This window comes from Opisthocomus hoazin, chromosome 13 (genome assembly GCF_030867145.1).
Source record: "Opisthocomus hoazin isolate bOpiHoa1 chromosome 13, bOpiHoa1.hap1, whole genome shotgun sequence".
In the NCBI taxonomy this organism is placed as follows: Eukaryota; Metazoa; Chordata; class Aves; order Opisthocomiformes; family Opisthocomidae; genus Opisthocomus; species Opisthocomus hoazin.
Window position 1 is genome coordinate 27,688,528 of NC_134426.1, and position 20,079 is coordinate 27,708,606.

General features: G+C 60.6%; 1 protein-coding gene across 1 annotated transcript; it reads right to left on the minus strand.

The window, feature by feature from the left end:
- Nucleotides 1-6,439: 6,439 nt before the first annotated feature.
- CMKLR1 (chemerin chemokine-like receptor 1) lies at nt 6,440-18,943 on the minus strand. The gene is made up of 3 exons (XM_075434666.1): nt 18,886-18,943; nt 9,769-9,979; nt 6,440-9,260 (listed from the first exon to the last, which is right to left on the minus strand). Exon 3 carries the CDS (start codon nt 9,255-9,257, stop codon nt 8,172-8,174), a length of 1,086 nt encoding a protein of 361 aa, XP_075290781.1. The 5' UTR covers nt 9,258-9,260; nt 9,769-9,979; nt 18,886-18,943; the 3' UTR covers nt 6,440-8,171.
- Between the last annotated feature and the right edge of the window lie 1,136 nt (nt 18,944-20,079).

Below are 20,079 nucleotides of genomic sequence, written 5' to 3' on the forward strand. Positions count from 1 at the left end.
GCGAGCAGAACCTGCAGTTTTACGTTACTTTATTTTATTTTCATTTATTTATTAAACGCCAGGCTATTTTTTAACCACATGGGACTGGCTGGCGATAATAAAATCCATATCCCACCCCGGAAAGAGAAGCCAACCATCCTTTCTGCATCATTTTCACCTGCAAAGCTCTTGACATGGAACAGCCGCCCTGCTCGGCTGCCTGCGTAACGCTCGCTGGAGAGCCCCGAGATGTGCGGGGAGGGCAGGCAACGCGCCGTGTTTCCACCATGAATATTAAAAGCTGCGAATCTTTCCACTTGACTCAGCCTCGGCCATCCCTGAGCATCCCTGGGTGGGCGCAGTCGGCTCGCACAGCCCCGGCGTGGGGCTGGGGGCTGCCGGGGGGTGACACCGACCACCCCTCCCCAGCTTCCTGCGTTAAAAAAATCATCATTTTTCTGCAATCTCTCATCCCCAGGAGCGTTTTCCTGCCTCCCTGGTCCCGCGCTGGCGGAGGTTGCAGCAAGGCTGGGTTACTCAGCGGTTGCCCCAGCAACGGCGTCTGCACCAAAACTCCCTGCATTTCCCCCAATTCCGTGGGGGTTTTGCGCTCAGCAGGGTGGGCCCTGCGGTGGAGGAGATGCTGCTGGGGGAGATGCTGCTGGGGGAGATGCTGGAGGAGATGCTTCTGGGGGAGATGCTGCTGGGGGAGATGCTGGAGGAGATGCTGCTGGAGGAGATGATGGGGGAGATGCTGCTGGGGGAGATGCTGCTGGGGGAGATGCTGGAGGAGATGCTGCTGGGGGAGATGCTGCTGGAGATGCTGCTGGAGGAGATGCTGCTGGGGGAGATGCTGGAGGAGATGCTGCTGGAGATGCTGCTGGGGGAGATGCTGCTGGGGGAGATGCTGGGGGAGATGCTGGAGGAGATGCTGCTGGGGGAGATGCTGCTGAGGGAGATGCTGCTGGGGGAGATGCTGGAGGAGATGCTGGAGGAGATGCTGCTGGAGAGCAGCTTGGGCTGTGGCTCCCTCCCCCAGCCAAGCAGCGGAATCCCCTTTGGGGTGAATTCAGGGGTTTCTGGGCAATGACACCAGGGATGCAAATGACGCTGAGGGCTCAGAGCAGGTCGGAGGGAAGGGGGTCTCCTTCTTCCCAAATTAAATTGCACACAGAGTTCACGCTGCTGGTTAAACGAGAGGGAAATAACCCACCTCAGCAGCATAATACAGAAGCTGCGACAGCACTTTCACAAAAGCTCTGTAACGTAGGGTTATAAATTTGAGCAGCAGTAATATTCATCCCCTACAAAAGAAGCATGTTTATTTATCAGTTTTACTATTTTCTGTAAAATTTATAGTTGACAGTCTGCCTGAATGCAGTGGAGATAATTTAAACATGGCTCCAACCCGCCTGGCATGGAGGAAAGGGTAACCTGTTTCTTCTTCTTTTTTTTTTTTTTCTTAATTCCAATTCCAAATAAAAGGACTGATTTATCAGAGAAGGCAAGCACAGCTTTATTTCAGGGCTGTGACAGCTAATTGAAAAAGAACGGTCGTTAAGGACGGTAATGTGTTCTACAGAAATGATTTCAGTGTATTCCGGAGTGATTTCCCAACCGCTCGTGTGAAAGGAGACCCAGCCTCGAAGTTACGGGGCCCTGCGAGCGGTGGGTTGGCACGGGGAGGGACGAGGTGGGTTCGGCACGCCGCGAGGATGGTCCCACCGTGGGGTCCCGGCACGCTGCGGCACCGGCACCAGGGGCCGGGGGTGCTGAGCCCCTCGGCACGTGGGCTCATGGTGGAGGGAGAGGTGGGATGGCTGCGACTGGGGAACGGGGTCCCACAGTTGTGGATTGGGGGTCCTGGGCTGGGGGTCAGGGTCCCAGGGTTTGACATAGAGGTCCTGGGCTGGGGTCGGGGTCCCAGGGATGGGGCTGGGGGTCCTGGGCTGGGGTCAGGGTCCCAGGGATGGGCCTGGGGGTCCTGGGCTGGGGGTCAGGGTCCCAGGGCTTGACATAGAGGTCCTGGGCTGGGGTCGGGGTCCCAGGGATGGGTCTGGGGGTCCTGGGCTGGGGGTCGGGGTCCCAGGGCTTGACATAGAGGTCCTGGGCTGGGAGTCAGGGTCCCAGGGATGGGTCTGGGGGTCTTGGGCTGGGAGTCAGGGTCCCGGAGCTTGACATAGAGGTCTTGGGCTGGGATCGGGGTCCCAGGGATGGGTCTGGGGGTCCTGGGCTGGGGTCGGGGTCCCAGGGATGGATCTGGGGGTCCTGGGCTGGGGGTCGGGGTCCCAGAGCTTGACATAGAGGTCTTGGGCTGGGATCGGGGTCCCAGGGATGGGTCTGGGGGTCCTGGGCTGGGGTCGGGGTCCCAGGGATGGGTCTGGGGGTCCTGGGCTGGGAGTCAGGGTCCCAGAGCTTGACATAGAGGTCTTGGGCTGGGATCGGGGTCCCAGGGATGGGTCTGGGGGTCCTGGGCTGGGGTTGGGGTCCCAGGGATGGGTCTGGGGGTCCTGGGCTGGGGGGTCAGGGTCCCAGGGCTTGACATAGAGGTCCTGGGCTGGGGTCGGGGTCCCAGGGATGGGTCTGGGGGTCCTGGGCTGGGGGTCGGGGTCCCAGGGCTTGACATAGAGGTCCTGGGCTGGGAGTCAGGGTCCCAGGGATGGGTCTGGGGGTCTTGGGCTGGGAGTCAGGGTCCCAGAGCTTGACATAGAGGTCTTGGGCTGGGATCGGGGTCCCAGGGATGGGTCTGGGGGTCCTGGGCTGGGGTCGGGGTCCCAGGGATGGATCTGGGGGTCCTGGGCTGGGGGTCGGGGTCCCAGAGCTTGACATAGAGGTCTTGGGCTGGGATCGGGGTCCCAGGGATGGGTCTGGGGGTCCTGGGCTGGGGTCGGGGTCCCAGGGATGGGTCTGGGGGTCCTGGGCTGGGAGTCAGGGTCCCAGAGCTTGACATAGAGGTCTTGGGCTGGGATCGGGGTCCCAGGGATGGGTCTGGGGGTCCTGGGCTGGGGTCGGGGTCCCAGGGATGGGGCTGGGGGTCCTGGGCTGGGGGTCGGGGTCCCAGGGCTTGACATAGAGGTCCTGGGCTGGGAGTCAGGGTCCCAGGGATGGGTCTGGGGGACCTGGGCTGGGAGTCAGGGTCCCAGAGCTTGACATAGAGGTCTTGGGCTGGGGTCGGGGTCCCAGGGATGGGTCTGGGGGTCCTGGGCTGGGGTCGGGGTCCGAGGGCTTGACATAGAGGTCCTGGGCTGGGAGTCAGGGTCCCAGGGATGGGTCTGGGGGTCCTGGGCTGGGGTCGGGGTCCAACGGATGTGTCTGGGGGTCCTGGGCTGGGGGGTCAGGGTCCCAGGGCTTGACGTAGAGGTCCTGGGCTGGGGTCGGGGTCCCAGGGATGGGTCTGGGGGTCCTGGGCTGGGGTCGGGGTCCGAGGGCTTGACATAGAGGTCCTGGGCTGGGGTCAGGGTCCTAGGGATGGGCCTGGGGGTTCTGGGCTGGGGGTCGGGGTCCCAGCTCCCAAACCTGCTGCTTTTCTCTCCCGGCCAGCCCTGACCTACCCTAGAGTCACCATCCCCACGACAGCCACAGTTGCAGGTCTCATGGAGGTGGTGGCGGCTCTGGATCCCACTCACCCCTTGGCTCTTAGGTACTAAAGCCAGGCGCACCCCGCAGTTGCCGATTTCACCGCCTTCTGCCCCAAAAGGGGCTGCAGACCCCGGCTGCCACCGCGCCGGCACCGGCTGTGCCACCCAACCCCAGAGCTGCGGCTCCCACCCAGCCCCTTCCCTGGATGCTAATCTCAGTTTTCCCACGTCGCCCTCGAGTTGGCCATGGCCTCGTTAGCCTCCTGCCAGCATTAATCAAGAGGACGGTGTTAATTGATAGCTAAGGACATCTCCCAGCTCACCACCAGTCCACCAGTCCCCGCAGGAGTGGACTGGACTGGGGCCAGCGAGATGTCTCTAAGGACCCACAGCTGAATATTTTGGACCTTCCCGTCACGGCAGGGGACCGCGGCGGGCACGGCAGGGCGAGCTTCCCTCCCGGGGGGCAAACAAGATCCCCGGCACTGCCAAAAAAACGGGGAGCCGAAAGGATGCGTCTTCGCCCGCCGGGGGATGCCTGGAGCGTTTGGGCAAGGTCGGAGGAATCGGGGCGATACTGAGCTGCATTTCTTGGCCACGCGGATAAAAAGGAAAGAAAAATCTGGAGAACCGGCTCACGCGCACGGGGCGGTTCTGCCGCTGGAGCTTTATGACGAATATTTCTGCCGTGTTTCTATTTTGTGTATATGTATTTTTAATGCTCTCTGTTTGATCTGTTCACTGCCTGCCTCGGCGGGCGACACGGGAACAGAAATCATCGAAATTCCCCGGGGGGACTCGCTCAGCGCCGGGCAGGTGCCAGGGGCCGGCGGGATTTTTTTCCTTCTGCTCCCTGTCTGCATCCCAAATCCCACCGGGATGGGGGAACCGGCAGCAGGAGGGGGAGGAGCAGCAAGGTGCTGCTTGTCCCGGGGTGTCTGTATGGACGTCGGGGTGGGGGACAGAGCACTGGTAGCCCTGGGGTGCAGGAGCCGACCCCCTCCCCGCTGCCCTGTCCCCCCAGCACAGGGTGGGTCTGCGGGGGGCTCGTGGGGCTCGGGAGGCGATGGGGAACCAGCGGACACCGGCCCCCGCTGCCGGGCTTAGCACTGAGCGCAGGCACGGGGCAAATGATGCTTTTTCAGCTGTTTTTTTTTATTTGCACGGGCACATTTTTTCCCCCTAAAAAGCCATTTGGCCTCTTCAGGGACAAATTCCAGGAGGGAACTCACGAGGAGCATCTTTGGAAGATCTCCCGTGTGAGAAGCTCGAAGCACCACGCTCCCACCTCCATCGCCGGCTCCCGGCCGTGAAGCCCCAGCCCCGCATCCCCGTGCCCCCCTGCTCCCGGCTGCTTTCCTGCAATCCCAGATTCGATGCCGGGGCTCAGGAATACACACTAGGAAGCGACAGCTTGCTGAAAAACCTTGGGATCCTTCACGCTTGGGCACGTACCGGGGGTATTTGTATGGAAAACAGGATTTTTTATTAAATAAGCAAACAGCTACAGAGCCGAACTCAAATATTAGGTTTCCCAAGCTGTCACTACACTGATGATTTAACCCAAGGTTATGTACCGAGGCATCACATTTTTCTTGGAAAGCTGTTTTTGCAGTAATAATAGCTGGGCTTGCAAAATCCAGCCATGAAAATCAGTGAGGAGCATCCTCGCTCCAGCACGGGCTGGGAGCATGGTGGCAGCGGACCAAGGGGCAATGGTGTGGCACTGGGTCCCCGAGGGACACGGGCTGCCCGTTTCCCCCCATCCCACACTGTCCCCAGACCCGTCCCATGGCATGGAAAGGCGAGCCCAGACGCACTCGCGGTTCCTGCCCCGGCTCCTCAGCCGCCCCAGACCCCGAGCCCACAGGGCATCGGTGGCTGCTGGCTGCGGGGTGCACCCGGTCCCCAGAACAGGCCTTCATTTCCCTGATCATCTCCTTCCTCCTGCTGTGTTCTCCTTCTGGGCTCAGGCTGGAGCCTCTTTATTTTCAGGATAAATCCCCCACCCCTCTGCACCCCCCTTTTATCTGACCAGATCTGCAGCATCCCCTGCAACGCCGGCGAGGACAGCCACCTCCCCGTCCCCAGCATGGGGGACAAACGTGCCCCAGCACATGGGACAAACATGCCCCAGCACACACCACCCGGCAGCACCAAAACTGCAGCCAAACGCGCCGGACCCACCAGCACCCAGGTCCCAGGGATGCTGCAGGAATCCTCGTGTCCCTCTGCTCCTGTGTCATGGGAGAGGAGCACACCAACAGCTTCATGGGTGCTCCCCTCGCTCCCCATCACGCTAACGAGGTTCTGCAGATCAAGGTAGATCAGCGAGGCAGGGCCAGGGGCGGAGGGGATGCCTGAGAAGCTGTCCAAAATCCAGCTCCCCTCCCACAGCGTCTGCTGTTGTCACAGAATCCCAGCATGGCAGGGGTTGGCAGGGACCTCTGGGGTCACCCAGCCCAACCCCCTGCCCAAGCAGGGTCACCCAGAGCAGGCTGCACAGCACCGCGGCCAGGCGGGGCTGGAATATCTCCAGAGAAGGAGACTCCACAGCCTCCCTGGGCAGCCTGGGCCAGGGCTCCGTCACCCTCAGAGGGAAGAAGTTCTTCCTCATCTTCAGCTGGAGCTTCCTCTGCTTCAGTTTGTGCCCGTTGCCCCTTGTCCTGTCGCTGGGCACCACTGGAAAGAGTCTGGCCCCATCCTCCTGACCCCCACCCTGCAGATATTTAGAGGCATTTCTAAGGTCCCCTCTCAGCCTTCTCTTCTCCAGGCTGAACAAGCCCAGCTCCCTCAGCCTCTCCTTGTAGGAGAGATGCTCCAGTCCCCTCCTCATCCTCGTAGCCCTCCGCTGGACTCTCTCCAGTAGCTCCTCATCTTTCTTGAACTGGGGAGCCCAGCACTGGACACAGCACTGCAGATGGGGCCTCACCAGGGCAGAGCAGAGAGCAAGGAGACCATCCCTCACCCTGCTGGCCACACTCCTCTTGATGTACCCCAGATGAGGCACCACCATTGTCCACGGCGTTCCCACAGCTCGGGGCTGCGGCTCACTTACCGGGTTGTGATTCGGTTGATACCTGTGCCTGTCCCGATCTGCTGCTGGCGGGAGCCTGTAAATAGCTCCGTGCCTTTTCCGGGGAGCTGCCTCTTCACTTTATTCCCCATTTTTCGTTTTTTAAAAAAATGCTGTAAATAAATATCTCAGCCTTCGCGGGCACCTGTGAGCAGACTCTCCATTGCCGGCGTGCCGGCCCCTGCACAAAGCTCCCCTGGGCATCGCAGGGCTGGGACCCCCTGCAATGTCCCTGGTGCCACTGGGGACTCCAGGGATCGGCTCTGTTCTGGCACCCGGTGCAGGAGGAGGCCTCGATCGCTCCTCGCTTTCCTGGGAGTGGGAGGCTGTGGGTGACACGGAGAAGCCAACACATAGATAAGCGTGACACCGGTGTCATCGTCAAGTAGCCCAAGTGGTGAAGGATCTCTCAAATTAACTGGGCATTAAATTGGATAGAGAGGGTGGCTCGGGCCATCCTTCACCGCAGAGATTTGTGTGCGGCAGCAGAGTCTCCCACCAGCGATGGGCTTGCTGCCTGGTCGGGAAGAGACAAAATCTTCCCATGGGATGGACTGATCACACCAGGGATCAGCCATCAATGGAGCCAGTCCCCAGGTCCACCCAGATGCAGGAGAGGACAGCAGGTCCTGTTCCAGGACCGTGCTCCCCAGCCCTGGACCTGCTCCCTGGAGCCACCTGGACACTTTGCAAGGAGCCGCTGGGACTCACGGTCCCGAGCATCAAACTGCTCTGCAAAATGTACCAAGTGAAACGTGCCCATCAAAGTGGGGCTTGTTCAAAAGACACTTCAGACGAATCTTTCCCTCTTCTTCCTCCCTGTCTGCCATGTTGGTGACCCTGTCCAAAAGCCCAATCCTCCACCCTGGCAGGTGGCCCTGGATCGCTTAGAAGGCACGCGAGATCTCCCACTTCAGTGAGGTTGGGATATTCAAACCCCTCGTAAGAAGACACTTCCCAGGGTCTCGCTGGGTACAAAGTGCTCATAGCATGGTTAAAAACATCTTGTGCTAGTACCTATATGTTTTAGGACTTTAACTAACGAGTAGCTATATGCATACATAGGACACAGGAGGACTGTCACCAGTTTTGCCGTAGAAGGTATCATCCCCAGCAGATGCCCACTCAGCGGCCCATCTTGAGAGCCTGGCAGCAGAGGTGCCTTCCGAGATACATCTTCCACCCAACCTCCCCGTAACAAAGCCTTTAGAAATGGCAGGAACGTCCTCGCCAGGTCAGGCAGTGCATAGATTAGACAGGAATGCCCTGAAATGTTTTCTTAAATAGTTCCGTGTAATCACCTTTGCAATCGCAAAGAGAGATTAAGGGCGGTTGTGTCTTCTCCACGCGCACAGAGTGGTGGTCTCCAACGCCTGCCAGCCCTCAGGCAGCAAGACCAGTCAAAGAATATGCTACAGGGCAGCGCTGGACCATGCTCATCCCACACTACGGGCCACCGCAAGGGCGGCCACCATCATAGAGGAGGGCATGGGCAACACCGGAGGACTATGGTCCTCCTGCAGGCATCCAGGTTGAGTTTAGAGGACTGTCGTCTCCTTCTCAGTCATTGAAGACATCTTGGAGAAACTCCTGTGAACGATGCTGGAGTGGCCTGTCTCCTCACTGAGGGCATTCACCAGTCTGGAAAGGATAGTGACCTTGAACTTCTTAAAGTCCTGACCCATGAAGACGTAGAGGACGGGGTTCATGCAGCTGTTGGAGGCAGCAAGTGCTGTGGTTAAGGGGATGCTGATCTCAAACACGGAGCGTGGGATCCTGTCGGGCTGTGTTTCCAGGAGGTTCAGCAGGTGGTAGGGACTCCAGCAAAGGAAGAAGGTGACTATAATGGTGACAATGATCTTGAAGGGCTTTTTGGACTTGGCAAGGCGGTTTCGACGCAAGTTGAAGGCGATGGCGATGTAGCAGAAGGTGATGATGGTGATGGGAAGGATGTACCCGGCGAGGAACCTGGTGATGTTCACTGTCCGGTGCCTCATTAGTGCCAGGGCTTGGTAAGACTTATTCCTGGAGAGGGAAAAGTTGCTGAAACAAATCACAGAGTTGTGGGTTTGTGCCGTGTCTCGGAAGACAAGAGATGGGCAGCTCATAATGATGCCGATGGTCCAGATAATCAAGCAAACTAAATATGCCAGGTTGGTCGACCGATGGTTTTGAGACCAGACGGGAAAAACCACTGACACGTAGCGATCGAAGCTGATGGTGGTGAGCAGCAGGACACTGGTGTACATGTTGAGGATGAGGAGGAAGGAGTTCAACTTGCACATGACAGTCCCAAAGATCCAGTTGTACCGCATGGCCGTGTAGGCAATGTTTATGGGCAGGAAAATGTTGAAGAGGAAGTCGGCGACGGCCAGGTTGAGGAACCAGATGGCATTGACCGACTTCTTCATCTTCAGAGTTATGATTGCGATGACGAGGCCATTCCCCAGGATGCCCAACACGCAGGACACGCTGTAGATGACGACAGAGAGGATCCTCGCGATGTCCTTCGGGTCATGGGACGGGTCTGTCCACACACTGCCGGTCTCCTCATAGGTGTAATCTGGGTAGTCACTGTAGTTATCAACATCGTCCAAGTAATTGGACAAATTGGAAAGCGCCATTATCTGTAAACAAATCACAGCCTGGTCAGTCCCGGGCTGTCCGGCCGGTGATGCTTCTCTGCGTGTTTCTGCTGAGCAAACCCATGGTGTTAATCACAGCGAGCACAGCCCGCAGGAGAGACCCCGGCCCCCCGGCACGTGTGAGCATGAGGGGCTGTGGAGAGAGGGGATGGAGCACTCAGGTACGGAGGATCCCGTGGGGACCCCGACGCTGGCCCCGGAGGAAGATGCTCTCCCATGGCTCCTCACCAGGTTTCCACCCCCCGACCAAGAGACATCAGCTCCCCAAGCCACAGGACGTGATTCAGTCCTTCATCTCCACCAGGATGTGGCTGCAGCCTCATCCTGCAAAAAGATGTCTATTACCCGCCTACTCCCAGGGGAACAACCAGGATGATGCTTATTAACAGCTCATTAACAGCTCTGAGACCTTCCAGTCTGCAAGATATCACCGCTCTTCTCTTTTTTTTTTCTCCCAAGCACCCAGTAATCCACCGTTGCATGCTCTCACCTTGCCTCCCCGGCGAGCCCGGCTCCACGGCTGGACACCTGGTGGGACACCTGGTGGGACACCTGGTGGGATGCCCGGCGGGATGCGGGGAGAGGCGGCCGTTCAGCGTCCCACGGCACAAAGGCAGCTCCCTCCGTGCAGGTCTAGGGACGGAGCTGTAATATGAAAGCCAAGATCAAACGCAGGCCGTTCACCCTCGGGCGTGGGGTTCCTGGAGGAAACAGAGACGCGGCCGCTGCCGTGACTTAGCCCTGTGCAGGCTCCCTGGCAGGCTGGGGCTGCCCCCTGCCTCGGGACCCCCGACACGGACCTGGGGAAGTCAGGGTCCTGTTGTGATCCCAGCAGCTTTTGGGATAACCCAGTGCAGAAGTCCTGGACCGTACGCTTGGTCCAACCACCCGACGTGTGTCAGCGTCAGTGGGTACTTGGAAAGAACCCTGCAATCAAGCCCACGGTAACGTTATAAATAATTAAAGCCATAAATATGCTTGAGGTGTCTGGACTCTCATACGGTGATTTCGCTGATTCAATCGGTGCCCTGCGTGTTTTAAAATGTTAATTGCGATAACGAACGGCGCTGTTTGCCATAATCAGAAGCTGGTCTCCACCAGCCACTTAGAGCCCCACGTTCAATGGGTTCAACCACTCCCCTGTGAACAGTCACGGTGGGTCAGAGCCAAGAGCCACCGAAGGCAACTAGCAAAGCCCGAGCACGCCGGAGCGAGCCGCGGCAGGAGGGGCGAAATCCGTGCGAACCCCGGCACGGGGCATCGCACCCGGCCTTCTCCTCGCGGGAAGGACGTGGCTCTGCCCATCCTGGCTCTGCCCATCCAGGCTGGACCCTCCTGTTCCCAGGGAGTTTCGGCTCAAAGGTCCCCCTGAGCATCACCCTCCCCGCCAGCCCTGCTTTGAAACCCCCCGTGGTATTTGTGTTGGAACCTATTGTTTCTCCCTGGGCTTTTCCTCCTGTTCCTTCCTGCAATTGCTGCTGCTCCCATCGCTGCAAAGTCCCCGGCTGGGGGCTGAAATCACAGCCCCACCGCCTCCCCCCTTGCCGAGCTCCAGCAGACAATCAGCAGGCAGAATAAATAAGGTTTTAGCGCAAAGCTTATGAATTAGTTTGAGCTTGAAGGAGGCCTTGCCCCGGCAAAACCTTGGTGGTTGAAAGGATGAATTGAAGTCGATGACCCGGTGGAAGTAACAGTATCAGCAGAACTGGTTGTCACAGCGCTGACCGTTAATGTTCCCGGGTAACGAGCCGTCCCGACCGCTGCCTTTACGGACCAGCGGTTTTCATGTCATCACTTTTCCACAGGCAAAGCTGCAGAAAGCTGGGGGAGTCCAGAGCCCTGTGACCATCCCACCCCACCACATCCCATCCCACCCTATCGCATCCCATCCCACCCTATCGCATCCCACCCTACCGCATCCCATCCCATCGCATCCCACTCCACCCTACTGCATCCCATCCCATTGCATCACACCCCACCCCACCCCACCCTTGGCCATAGAGCCCCAGAGCTCCTGGGACTTGCCCTGTGACCAGGGAGAAACCCCCAAAAACCCGCTGTCGTTTCCACCCTGGTGTCACCCGTGGGGTGAGCGAGGGACCCCGGGGACAGACCGCTGCCCCTCACCACCACGAGCCCACCCAGACCCCGCGCTCCCTGCGGCGCCCATCAGACCCCCGCCCGGGGCAGGCAGGAGGGATCCCCGCAGCGTCACAGGCTCCTCTTCCAGCTGTGCCCACTCATAGATTTTTAACATAAAATCTCCTCTTTGTCTTATTTTTTTAATCGCTGAGCCCAGCGAGCGTGATGACATTCAGCTTGATATTTCAAAGCTGCATTTAATGGATTATTTATTTGAATTTCCCATTTATTTGGCTGTTTCCCCCCCATGCCCACTCTATTTTTACTGGGTTTTAACATTCGCCCTGCGGAAGGCAGGCGACGCACAAGCAACCCCCCAGAGCTCTGCCAGGCTGGGCCGCTCGGGACGGGGGGCTGAGGACCACCGGAGAGCGACGGGAGGGGCAGGGCTCCGTGTCCCGTGGGGTCTGGCAGATGACGGGTTCGTTTTCAGGGCTCGTGCGGAGCCATCACGAACCCCAAGGCAGCGGAGAGGCGGCTGCCGAACCCGGGACAGCTCGGAGCACCGGGAGCTGGAGCCCAGACCCGCCGGCAAATCATCCCGCAAATTCCCACCTGCCTCCCCAAAACCGAGTGTCCGAGGGGGGGGCTGAGCGAAATCTCCCCACTTCTCCCTGCACAAAACCCCCCAAGTTTGGAGAAAAGAAGCGCAACGTAATCGTCAGCGCGTTCCGATGCTCCTCTCCGGGTTAAAAACACCCCGCTCGAGCCAAAACCGCCTGGCTCCCCGTTGGGTCTGCTCATCTCCGTCCTCCTACCTCAAGAAAAACGAGCAGCGGATCTACCCGAAATAGCGGCCCCGTCATCCCCGCAGCTGGGTCTCGGTGCTGAGCGCGGCCCGCGGGCGCCGGGGTGGGATTCCCGCGGGGGGCTCGCGCATCGCCAGCATCCCGGCGCGCACCGGGGGAGGATGAGGTCAGGGGATGTTGTTCTTGGGAAGGCAACAGGAAACGGAGAGAACAGCAGAAAAAAAATGTTCAAATCCAGCTTTTTTATGGGCGAAAGCTCTTCCGCGGCCGGCCCAGACGGGCGGGCGGGGGACGGATGTGAGCGGGGCTGCGGGGAAACGGGGGGAGCTCGGCGGGACCCGACGCCGGGGATGCGGCCGTGCCCAGGGAGGGTGGGGGATGCTCAGCCCCCCGGTAGCAGGTACCCCCCTCAGCTGCCCGCGCCAGGCGTTTCCAGAGGCAGGCGGGCTGCCAGCGCTGCCTTCTGCCTGCCCAGCGCCGGCGGGCAACGCTGCTGCTGGGGGTACTGGTACAGGTTGGGGAGCCAAAAAAAAAAAAAAATAAATCAACGAAAAATCAAAGAAAATCAGCAGTCCAGCTCTTGAGCACCCAAGGTCCTGTGTGAGCTGCCAAAGCGCATCGTGCTTTTACCCACCTGAGGATATGAAATGGGGCTGGGGCCAGCGCGTGCCTCTGTGGGGGTCCCCACAAGCACAGCCCCCAGCATGGGGCAAACTGGGAGTGCCGTAGGCTTAGTGCTTTCCCCCCCTTGACCCCCCACGGCACCCACGGGGTGCTAAGGGTGCAAGGGACAGGACAGACAGACCCCCCTGGGAAGCAGATGGGCAACCAGGGTGGGCTCTGCTCGCCACCACCAGCCCCCCTGCCTGCCCCCCAGCAGCTGCTCTGCCTTTTTCTCATTTTCTCATTTCCCCTCCTTCCCAGCAGCGGTTTCCGAGGTCCCAGCGCACCCCAAACCCAACCCCGCTTCCTCCGGGGCACGGGGGAGGGAGGCAGCCGGGCTGCCCACGCTCCCCGAGCAGGGGGAATTGCAGGCAGATGTTTGGGGGGAAACACACGCTCGCTCATCCGAGGAGCTCTGGGAAGGGCGCAGGGCGAAGCAGCATCTCCACGTCCCCCTGGACCTGCCGGCACCGGTCCCCTCTGAGCCCCGGATTTTCCCCACGGCAGGCACTGGTACCAGTCCCGTGGGGGCTTACTGCTCTGGGCAAGCTCCAGTCCCACCCTGCGGGCTGGGTCCGGAGCCCAGCGAGCTCCCACTGCCATCAGCTTCCTCGGGACGATGGACGCGTGCCCCATCCCCAGCTGACACCGGAGGCCATCCCACCCATCCCTCCAGCACCCACAATTTTCCAGCCTGAGGTTACAGGGGAGGGATGTCCATGCTGGGATCCAGCTCCCGGTCCCACACGGGGCACTGCCAGTGCTCAGGGGGACAAGAAAGCAAAAGGAAGGGGAGAGCAGCTCTGGGTACCCAGCTCCAGTTCGCCCTCATTTTAGCCAGCAATCGCCATGGCAACAGCTGCCGCAGGGAGAGGTGCTGCGCAGCATCCCGGTCCCCAGGAGGGTGCCCGGGGATGGAGCTCTGGCCCTGGGTGTAAAGCAGACACAGAATCACAGAATAGTAGGGGTTGGAAGGGACCTCTGTGGGTCACCCAGTCCAACCCTCCTGCTGAAGCAGGGTCACCCAGAGCAGGCTGCACAGGACCTTGTCCAGGCGGGTCTGGAATATCTCCAGAGAAGGAGACTCCACAGCCTCCCTGGGCAGCCTGGGCCAGGGCTCCGTCACCCTCAGAGGGAAGAAGTTCTTCCTCATGTTCAGACGGAACTTCCTGTGCCTCAGTTTGTGCCCATTGCCCCTTGTCCTGTCACTGGGCACCACTGAAAAGAGCTTGGCCCCATCCTCCTGACACCCACCCTGCAGATATTTATAAGCATTTATTAGGTCCCCTTGCAGCCTTCTCTTCTCCAGGTTGAACAAGTCCAACTCCCTCAGCCTCTCCTCGGAGGAGAGATGTTCCAGTCCCCTCCTCATCCTCGTAGCCCTCCACTGGACTCTCTCCAGTAGCTCCTCATCTTTCTTGAACTGGGGAGCCCAGCACTGGACACAGTACTCCAGATGGGGCCTCACCAGGGCAGTGTAGAGGGGAAGCAGAACCTCCCTCGTCCTGCTGGCCACACTCTTCTTGATGCACCCCAGGATCCCATTGGCTTTCTTGGCAGCCAGGGCACACTGCTGGCTCATGGTCACCCTGTCGTCCACCAGGACACCCAGGTCCCTCTCCGCAGAGCTGCACTCCAGCAGGTCCGTCCCAAGCCTGTACTGGTGCATGAGGTTGTTCTTCCCCAGGTGCAGGACCCTGCCCTTGCCCTTGTTGAACCTCATCAGGTTCCTCTCTGCCCAGCTTTCCAGCCTGTCCAGGTCACGCTGAATGGCAGCACAGCCTTCCGCTGTGTCTACCACACCTCCCAGTTTGGTGTCATCAGCAAACTTGCTGAGGGTACACTCTAACTCTTCATCCAGGTCGTTGATGAACACGCGCCCGGCGAAAGGGAGCTTGGACCACGTGACCGCAAAACCCTGAGCCCCGGCCTGCCCCAGAGCTGCTCCCTGGCCGCGGTCCCGGCCCTGCACCCGCTGTCCGGCTACGAAGGGGACCAGGATGCAGGATGCCACGGGAGAAGCGTGCTGAGCGCCCACAACAGCCTGAGCCCCAAGTCACCGGCGGCAGGGGACCCCCGAAGCAGAGGGAGGGGGCAAAACCAGTCCTCACAGGGGAAACTGAGGCACAGAGCTCTGCCCAGAGAAGCCCGAGCCCTACCTGCATCCACGGCGCTCAGACACATCCCCGCTTCCCCGCCACGGAGCAGCCCTCGCCTCCTCGCTCTTGGTTGGACTTGATGATCTTAGAGGTCTTTTCCAACCTTAATGATTCTGTGATTCTCCGCCGGGACCCCCGTGCCCAGCACCCTCCGGCACCCCCGGCCGCTCCCCGGCTACGGCTCCGTCCCCTCCCATGTGAACAGGGGAAAGAGGGAAAAAAAAGGAATAGCTGGGAAAAGCAGCCTGAGAAAAGCCAGCTGTGCCCAGGGTGGGACGGAATAACAGCGTGAGTCATGTTTATCTGGGCAGAGCCAGCCGGGCTGCGCGGGTCGGGACGGGTCTCCACGAGCTGCCCGCGGCCCCGGCGCGGGGTCACCCCGACGGAGAGAGCACCCCGACCCAGAAACCGGTGTTGAACCTCACGACAGGTCGTGTGGAGCTCTTCCCAGGGCAGGACTCCAGCTGGAGCCTGGCGAGGGAACCCGTGGTTCCCCGACCCGGAGGTGCTGAGAGCCGCCCCGTCAGTAAGAGCCCGGCCCTTTGCTCCCCGTCCTTTCTGTTCTTCTGAAGTTTGAGAATTAAAGGGGAAAATCGTGGGTGTTTGCACCTACACAGGCAAAGATTTTCTTTAAAAAGGGCAGTTTCTGTGCTGCTTAAAATGACTGGAGCTCCTTCCAAGATAACAAAAGTTCTTTCATCTCCTCTTCTCTTATTTTAAGATATGGGTTGCTATTAATTCCAGGCTCTGCTGGCACTTTGCAGGCAACAAAAAGGCCAATAAACTCCCTTTTTCCCCAAGCATCCTCCCCGCTGCATCGCACCAGCACGGGCGGGTGGGATGGGGCATGGAAAACACCGATATCCCAGGGGATTTGCATCCCTTTGGGGTCTGCAGGCCCTGCCTCAGCCTGGCGAGGATGTCCCTAACCATGGCCCGGGCGTTGTCACGGCTGCTCGGGGACAAAGCCTCTGGGATATCGCGAAGGGCGATGCTCAACCACTCGGGTGTAAAGAGGAAGGAAACCAAGAAAACGAAACTGGTCTGTCCCTCCTGCTGCCGGACGGACGGACGTGACCGTGCTGGGGATGGGGGAAGATTGGGGCTGGCTGAATTCATCCCCCCCCCCCCCCCCCCCCCCCCCCCCCCCCCTCCAAGTGAGAAAGTTCCCCCCGGATCCACAGGAGCATCCTCCAGCCCCCGGCTCGCAGCTGCGTGCCGCGCTCCCAGCTGCATGCTGATCAGCGCGGCGAAGAAAAGCCCCCCTGTTCTCCCCGTCCCCACCGAGGTGACGCTGCCGCGCTCTGAGGACATTCCCACCCCCCCAAAAAAAAATTCACAGCCGGTGCCTCTCCGTGCAGCTTTCCCACGTGCAAAGTCACCGCGGGGGCTCGCATCGCTGCAGGCTGCAAACTCAATCTCCAAAGGAGCTGGGGATTTTATGGAAAATAAGAAAAAAATTGGGGTTTTGGGTGGAGGACGGAGGGCGGCGGTGAAGTCCGGGGTCCCAACGCGCAAAAGCGCGTTGGGACCCCGGACTTCACCGCCGCCCTCCGTCCTCCGCCACGCCAAACCCACTTTATAATAACAGCGGAGCGAAAAACCTCAACCGGTTGCAAATTCCTTGAGCAAAGCAAAGATTTTCAGCCAGCTGCGGCAAAAACCTCCCTCCCAAATATACATAAATATATATATATTCATATATGTATAAATCCAGAAGTATTTACCTGAGCTTGATCGATGCTCGCGGGTTTGGGGTGCATGGAGGCTGGATTACACGTCTCTGGGTGCAAGCCCTGACGGGGTTATAGAAAAAGCAAAGAACCCCGGGGTTACGCCGCTTGGGAGGGTGCTGGGGGTATTGCTGAGGTTTCTCACCCGGAGAAGGACGCGCACGTATCGCCGGGAAATCAAACTAAAACCCTCGCAGCCGGTGGCATAAAGCAGCTGCCGGGCTCGGCGCGGAGATGGGCAGTGCCGGGAAGGGGGAAGCGATGCTTGGCAGGAGGATGTGGGCGCTCGGGACCTTGTGCCGGGGCACTTTCTGGCACGGTTCAGCTGGGGCAGGCGGTTGCCCTTGGGTGCTGCGTCCCATCCACCACGGCCCCGGCGCTGCCCGCAGCCGGCTCAGAAATCCCGCGGGATCCTTCGGGCATGGTTTGGGCATCCCTTACCAGTGCGGAAAAAAGAAAAAAAGCCGTGGTCTTGCTGCTCCTTGCAAGGGGGGAGAGCAGCCAAAGGGCCCCCTGCGATCTGGGATGGGGCTGCCCCACATTCCCCGCTCCCCCAGGACCCCCTGGGATGCAGCAGGGGGGTAACCCAAAGCCGTCCCGGGGGAGCGCGTCCCCCCGCTCCGGCACGCTCGCCAGGTCCTGCCTGATCCCAGCTGCTCACGGCGGGTCTGGATCACGCAGCAAGTTCCCGGCGAGGAATCGGCCCGTCTGGTTTGCACCGGGACCCCGCACCAAGGGGCACCCCCCAAGCCCCAGCATCCAGCACGGGCTGAGCCTGGACGGCCCCAAACCTCTGCCCCGTGCAGGGAAGCCCGTCCCGAGGGGGATAAACCCCAAAAATACGCGCACAGGCAGCGGCTGGACCAAAATCCCGCACTTTGCACCCACGCTGGGAGCATCACGTGCAACGGGAGCCAGCGACGGGGCCGGGGCAGAGCCCCCACCCGCTCGCCATCACCGATATCGATGCGATTTCTGGCTCTTGGCTTCATCCGCGCACAAGGGAGAAATCCTCGAGCCGGCGGGGGAATTGCCACCGAACTGTGACCCAGGGGACAGCGGGCGATGGCCAGCGAGGAGCCAGTGGGGACATCCACCCCCGCCACCCGCGGCCGAGCTCCCGCCGGAGCTGGGAAAGAGGAATCGGAGCCCGCGCCGCTGCCCACCTTCGCGCAACGCCGCGTTGCGACATCCCCCGCCGCTGAATCAGGAGGAAACTTGCTGATGCGCCCGGATCGGCGCTGCTGGCCCGGAGAAAGGAGAAGAGACGCCAACCCCCAGGCGTCCGCCGCGGGCGGGGATGTGCCAACCCGGGCGCTCGTGACCGCCGCGCTGGCGTCCTGCTCGCGGGGGCTTGCGGGACCCCGGGATGGGCAGCAGCTCCGCAGGGTGCCGGCAGCGATGCGGAGGATGCCGTGCTGGGCTCCCCAGTTCAAGAAAGATGAAGAGCTACTGGAGAGAGTCCAGCGCAGAGCTACGAGGATGAGGAGGGGACTGGAGCATCTCCCCTACGAGGAGAGGTTGAGGGAGCTGGGCTTGTTCAGCCTGAAGAAGAGAAGGCTGCGAAGGGGACCTTAAGAAATGCCTCTAAATATCTGCAGGGTGGGGGTCAGGAGGATGGGGCCAGACTCTTTCCAGTGGTGCCCAGCGACAGGACAAGGGGCAATGGCACAAACTGAAGCAGAGAAGCTCAGCTGAACCTGAGAAGAACTTCTTCCTCTGAGGTGACGGAGCCCTGGCCAGGCTGCCCAGGGAGGTTGTGGAGTCTCCTTCTCTGCAGATATTCAAGACCCACCTGGACAAGGTCCTGTGCAGCTTGCTGTAGGTGACCCTGCTTCGGCAGGGGGGTTGGACTAGATGACCCACAGAGGTCCCTTCCAACCCCTACTATTCTGTGATTCTGTGCTTGTGGCGTCTGTGGCACGTGGCACGTCCCCGGAGGGATGCAAACCCTCCGCACCCCGACGTGCCTGGGCAAGGCAGTCCCCCCATGATCGAGGTAAGTGCCGTCCCCCCCCAGAAGCAATAAAAACCCAGGAGAAACGCGGTCCCGGCTGGGGCAGGTTGTGCCAGCAGGACCCATCCTGTCCTCTCCCCCAGTAACACGCCCCAGTTCTCCCAGTATCCCCCTCTCCAGCCTTCCAGTGGCCTTTCCAAGTACCTGGTGCAGTGCCGCGCTCTCCCGCTGCTCCGCGCCACGGAGGATGAAGTCAGGGTGCCCAGCGAGGAAGAGGAGCCGCTCAGCCCCAACGCCGAAGGCTCACCGGGCGCCAGCGGGCTCTCACCCCGGCGCGGCTCCCCGCCGGTTTTAAGGGCGAGGGGAGGAGGAAGGAGCGGCGGCAGCATCCATCGCCGGCGTTTTCTTGGCAGCGCGATGCTCGGCGAGGAACAGCTGGGAGAGGGTGTGACGCCGGGAGCTGGGAACGCTGGCCCGGATTCCCACCGCGACCCAGCACGAGGAAGCAAGAAGCCACTTCCCAAGGGGCCTCCTTTCCGGCCCCGAGCTCACCGCCCTAACGAGGGCTAACGAAGCGCGGAGGGCTCCGGAGCGATGCCGGCCCCGGCTGGGGGAGGCAAGTGGCTGCCAGGCACCCCACTGCACTGTCCCCAGCCCGGGTCACCCCCTGTCCTCCACCACCCCCCCCTCATCCCCACCGCCCCCAACTCCTTCCAAGACGTTGAGTCACTTCCCTTCGGCAAATCTGGCTCCCGAACGCCGCAGCTCGGGGCTGCTTTCCCCGATGGCTTTCATTAGCGCCAGGATGCGGCAGCTGCATCCAGGCAGCACCCCCAGCCCACCCGCCCACGGGGACGGGGTCTGGGTGGCAGCTCCATCACCCCCCAGCCCCGTTAACACCTGCAAAGAAAGACTTTTGGGGGGCTGCGGGAGGCACCGGGTTCCCCCAGGCAGGAAGGACGGGCGAGGAAGGATGCAGGGATGGGGGTCAGGGGGACCCTGGCCCCCAGCCCCAAACAGGGAGGAGAGTGGGAGGTTTTTTGGGGGCACCGAGCAGCACAGCCCCCACCCATGCAGAGCAAGGGGGTTCGGACAACCCCCTCGAAGTGGCACCCAGAAAACCCCTTCCCTCCCCGCGCTTCTCAGCCCCGGCCGCCCCAGCGTTTCACCCAGCCGGGCTAGGAGCCAGCGCGGGGTTTGGGTGCGAGGGCATCGCCTCAGAGGCACAAGGAGTTCGGGGGGGATTCCCCCCTCTTTTTCCCACCCTCCTGCCCGCAGGACGCAGCCTGGGGAAGAGGCAGGGTTTGCCCTGTCAGGACACACCAGCGCTGGTTTTGCTGCCAGCCAGCTCACCCGTGTCCCTAGCAGAAAAGATGTTCATACATTAAGGTTAATTAA

What these genes read in the sequence shown, in the direction of transcription:
- CMKLR1 (XM_075434666.1), bottom strand. Translation starts at nt 9,257, where the DNA reads ATGGCGCTTTCCAATTTGTCCAATTACTTGGACGATGTTGATAACTAC.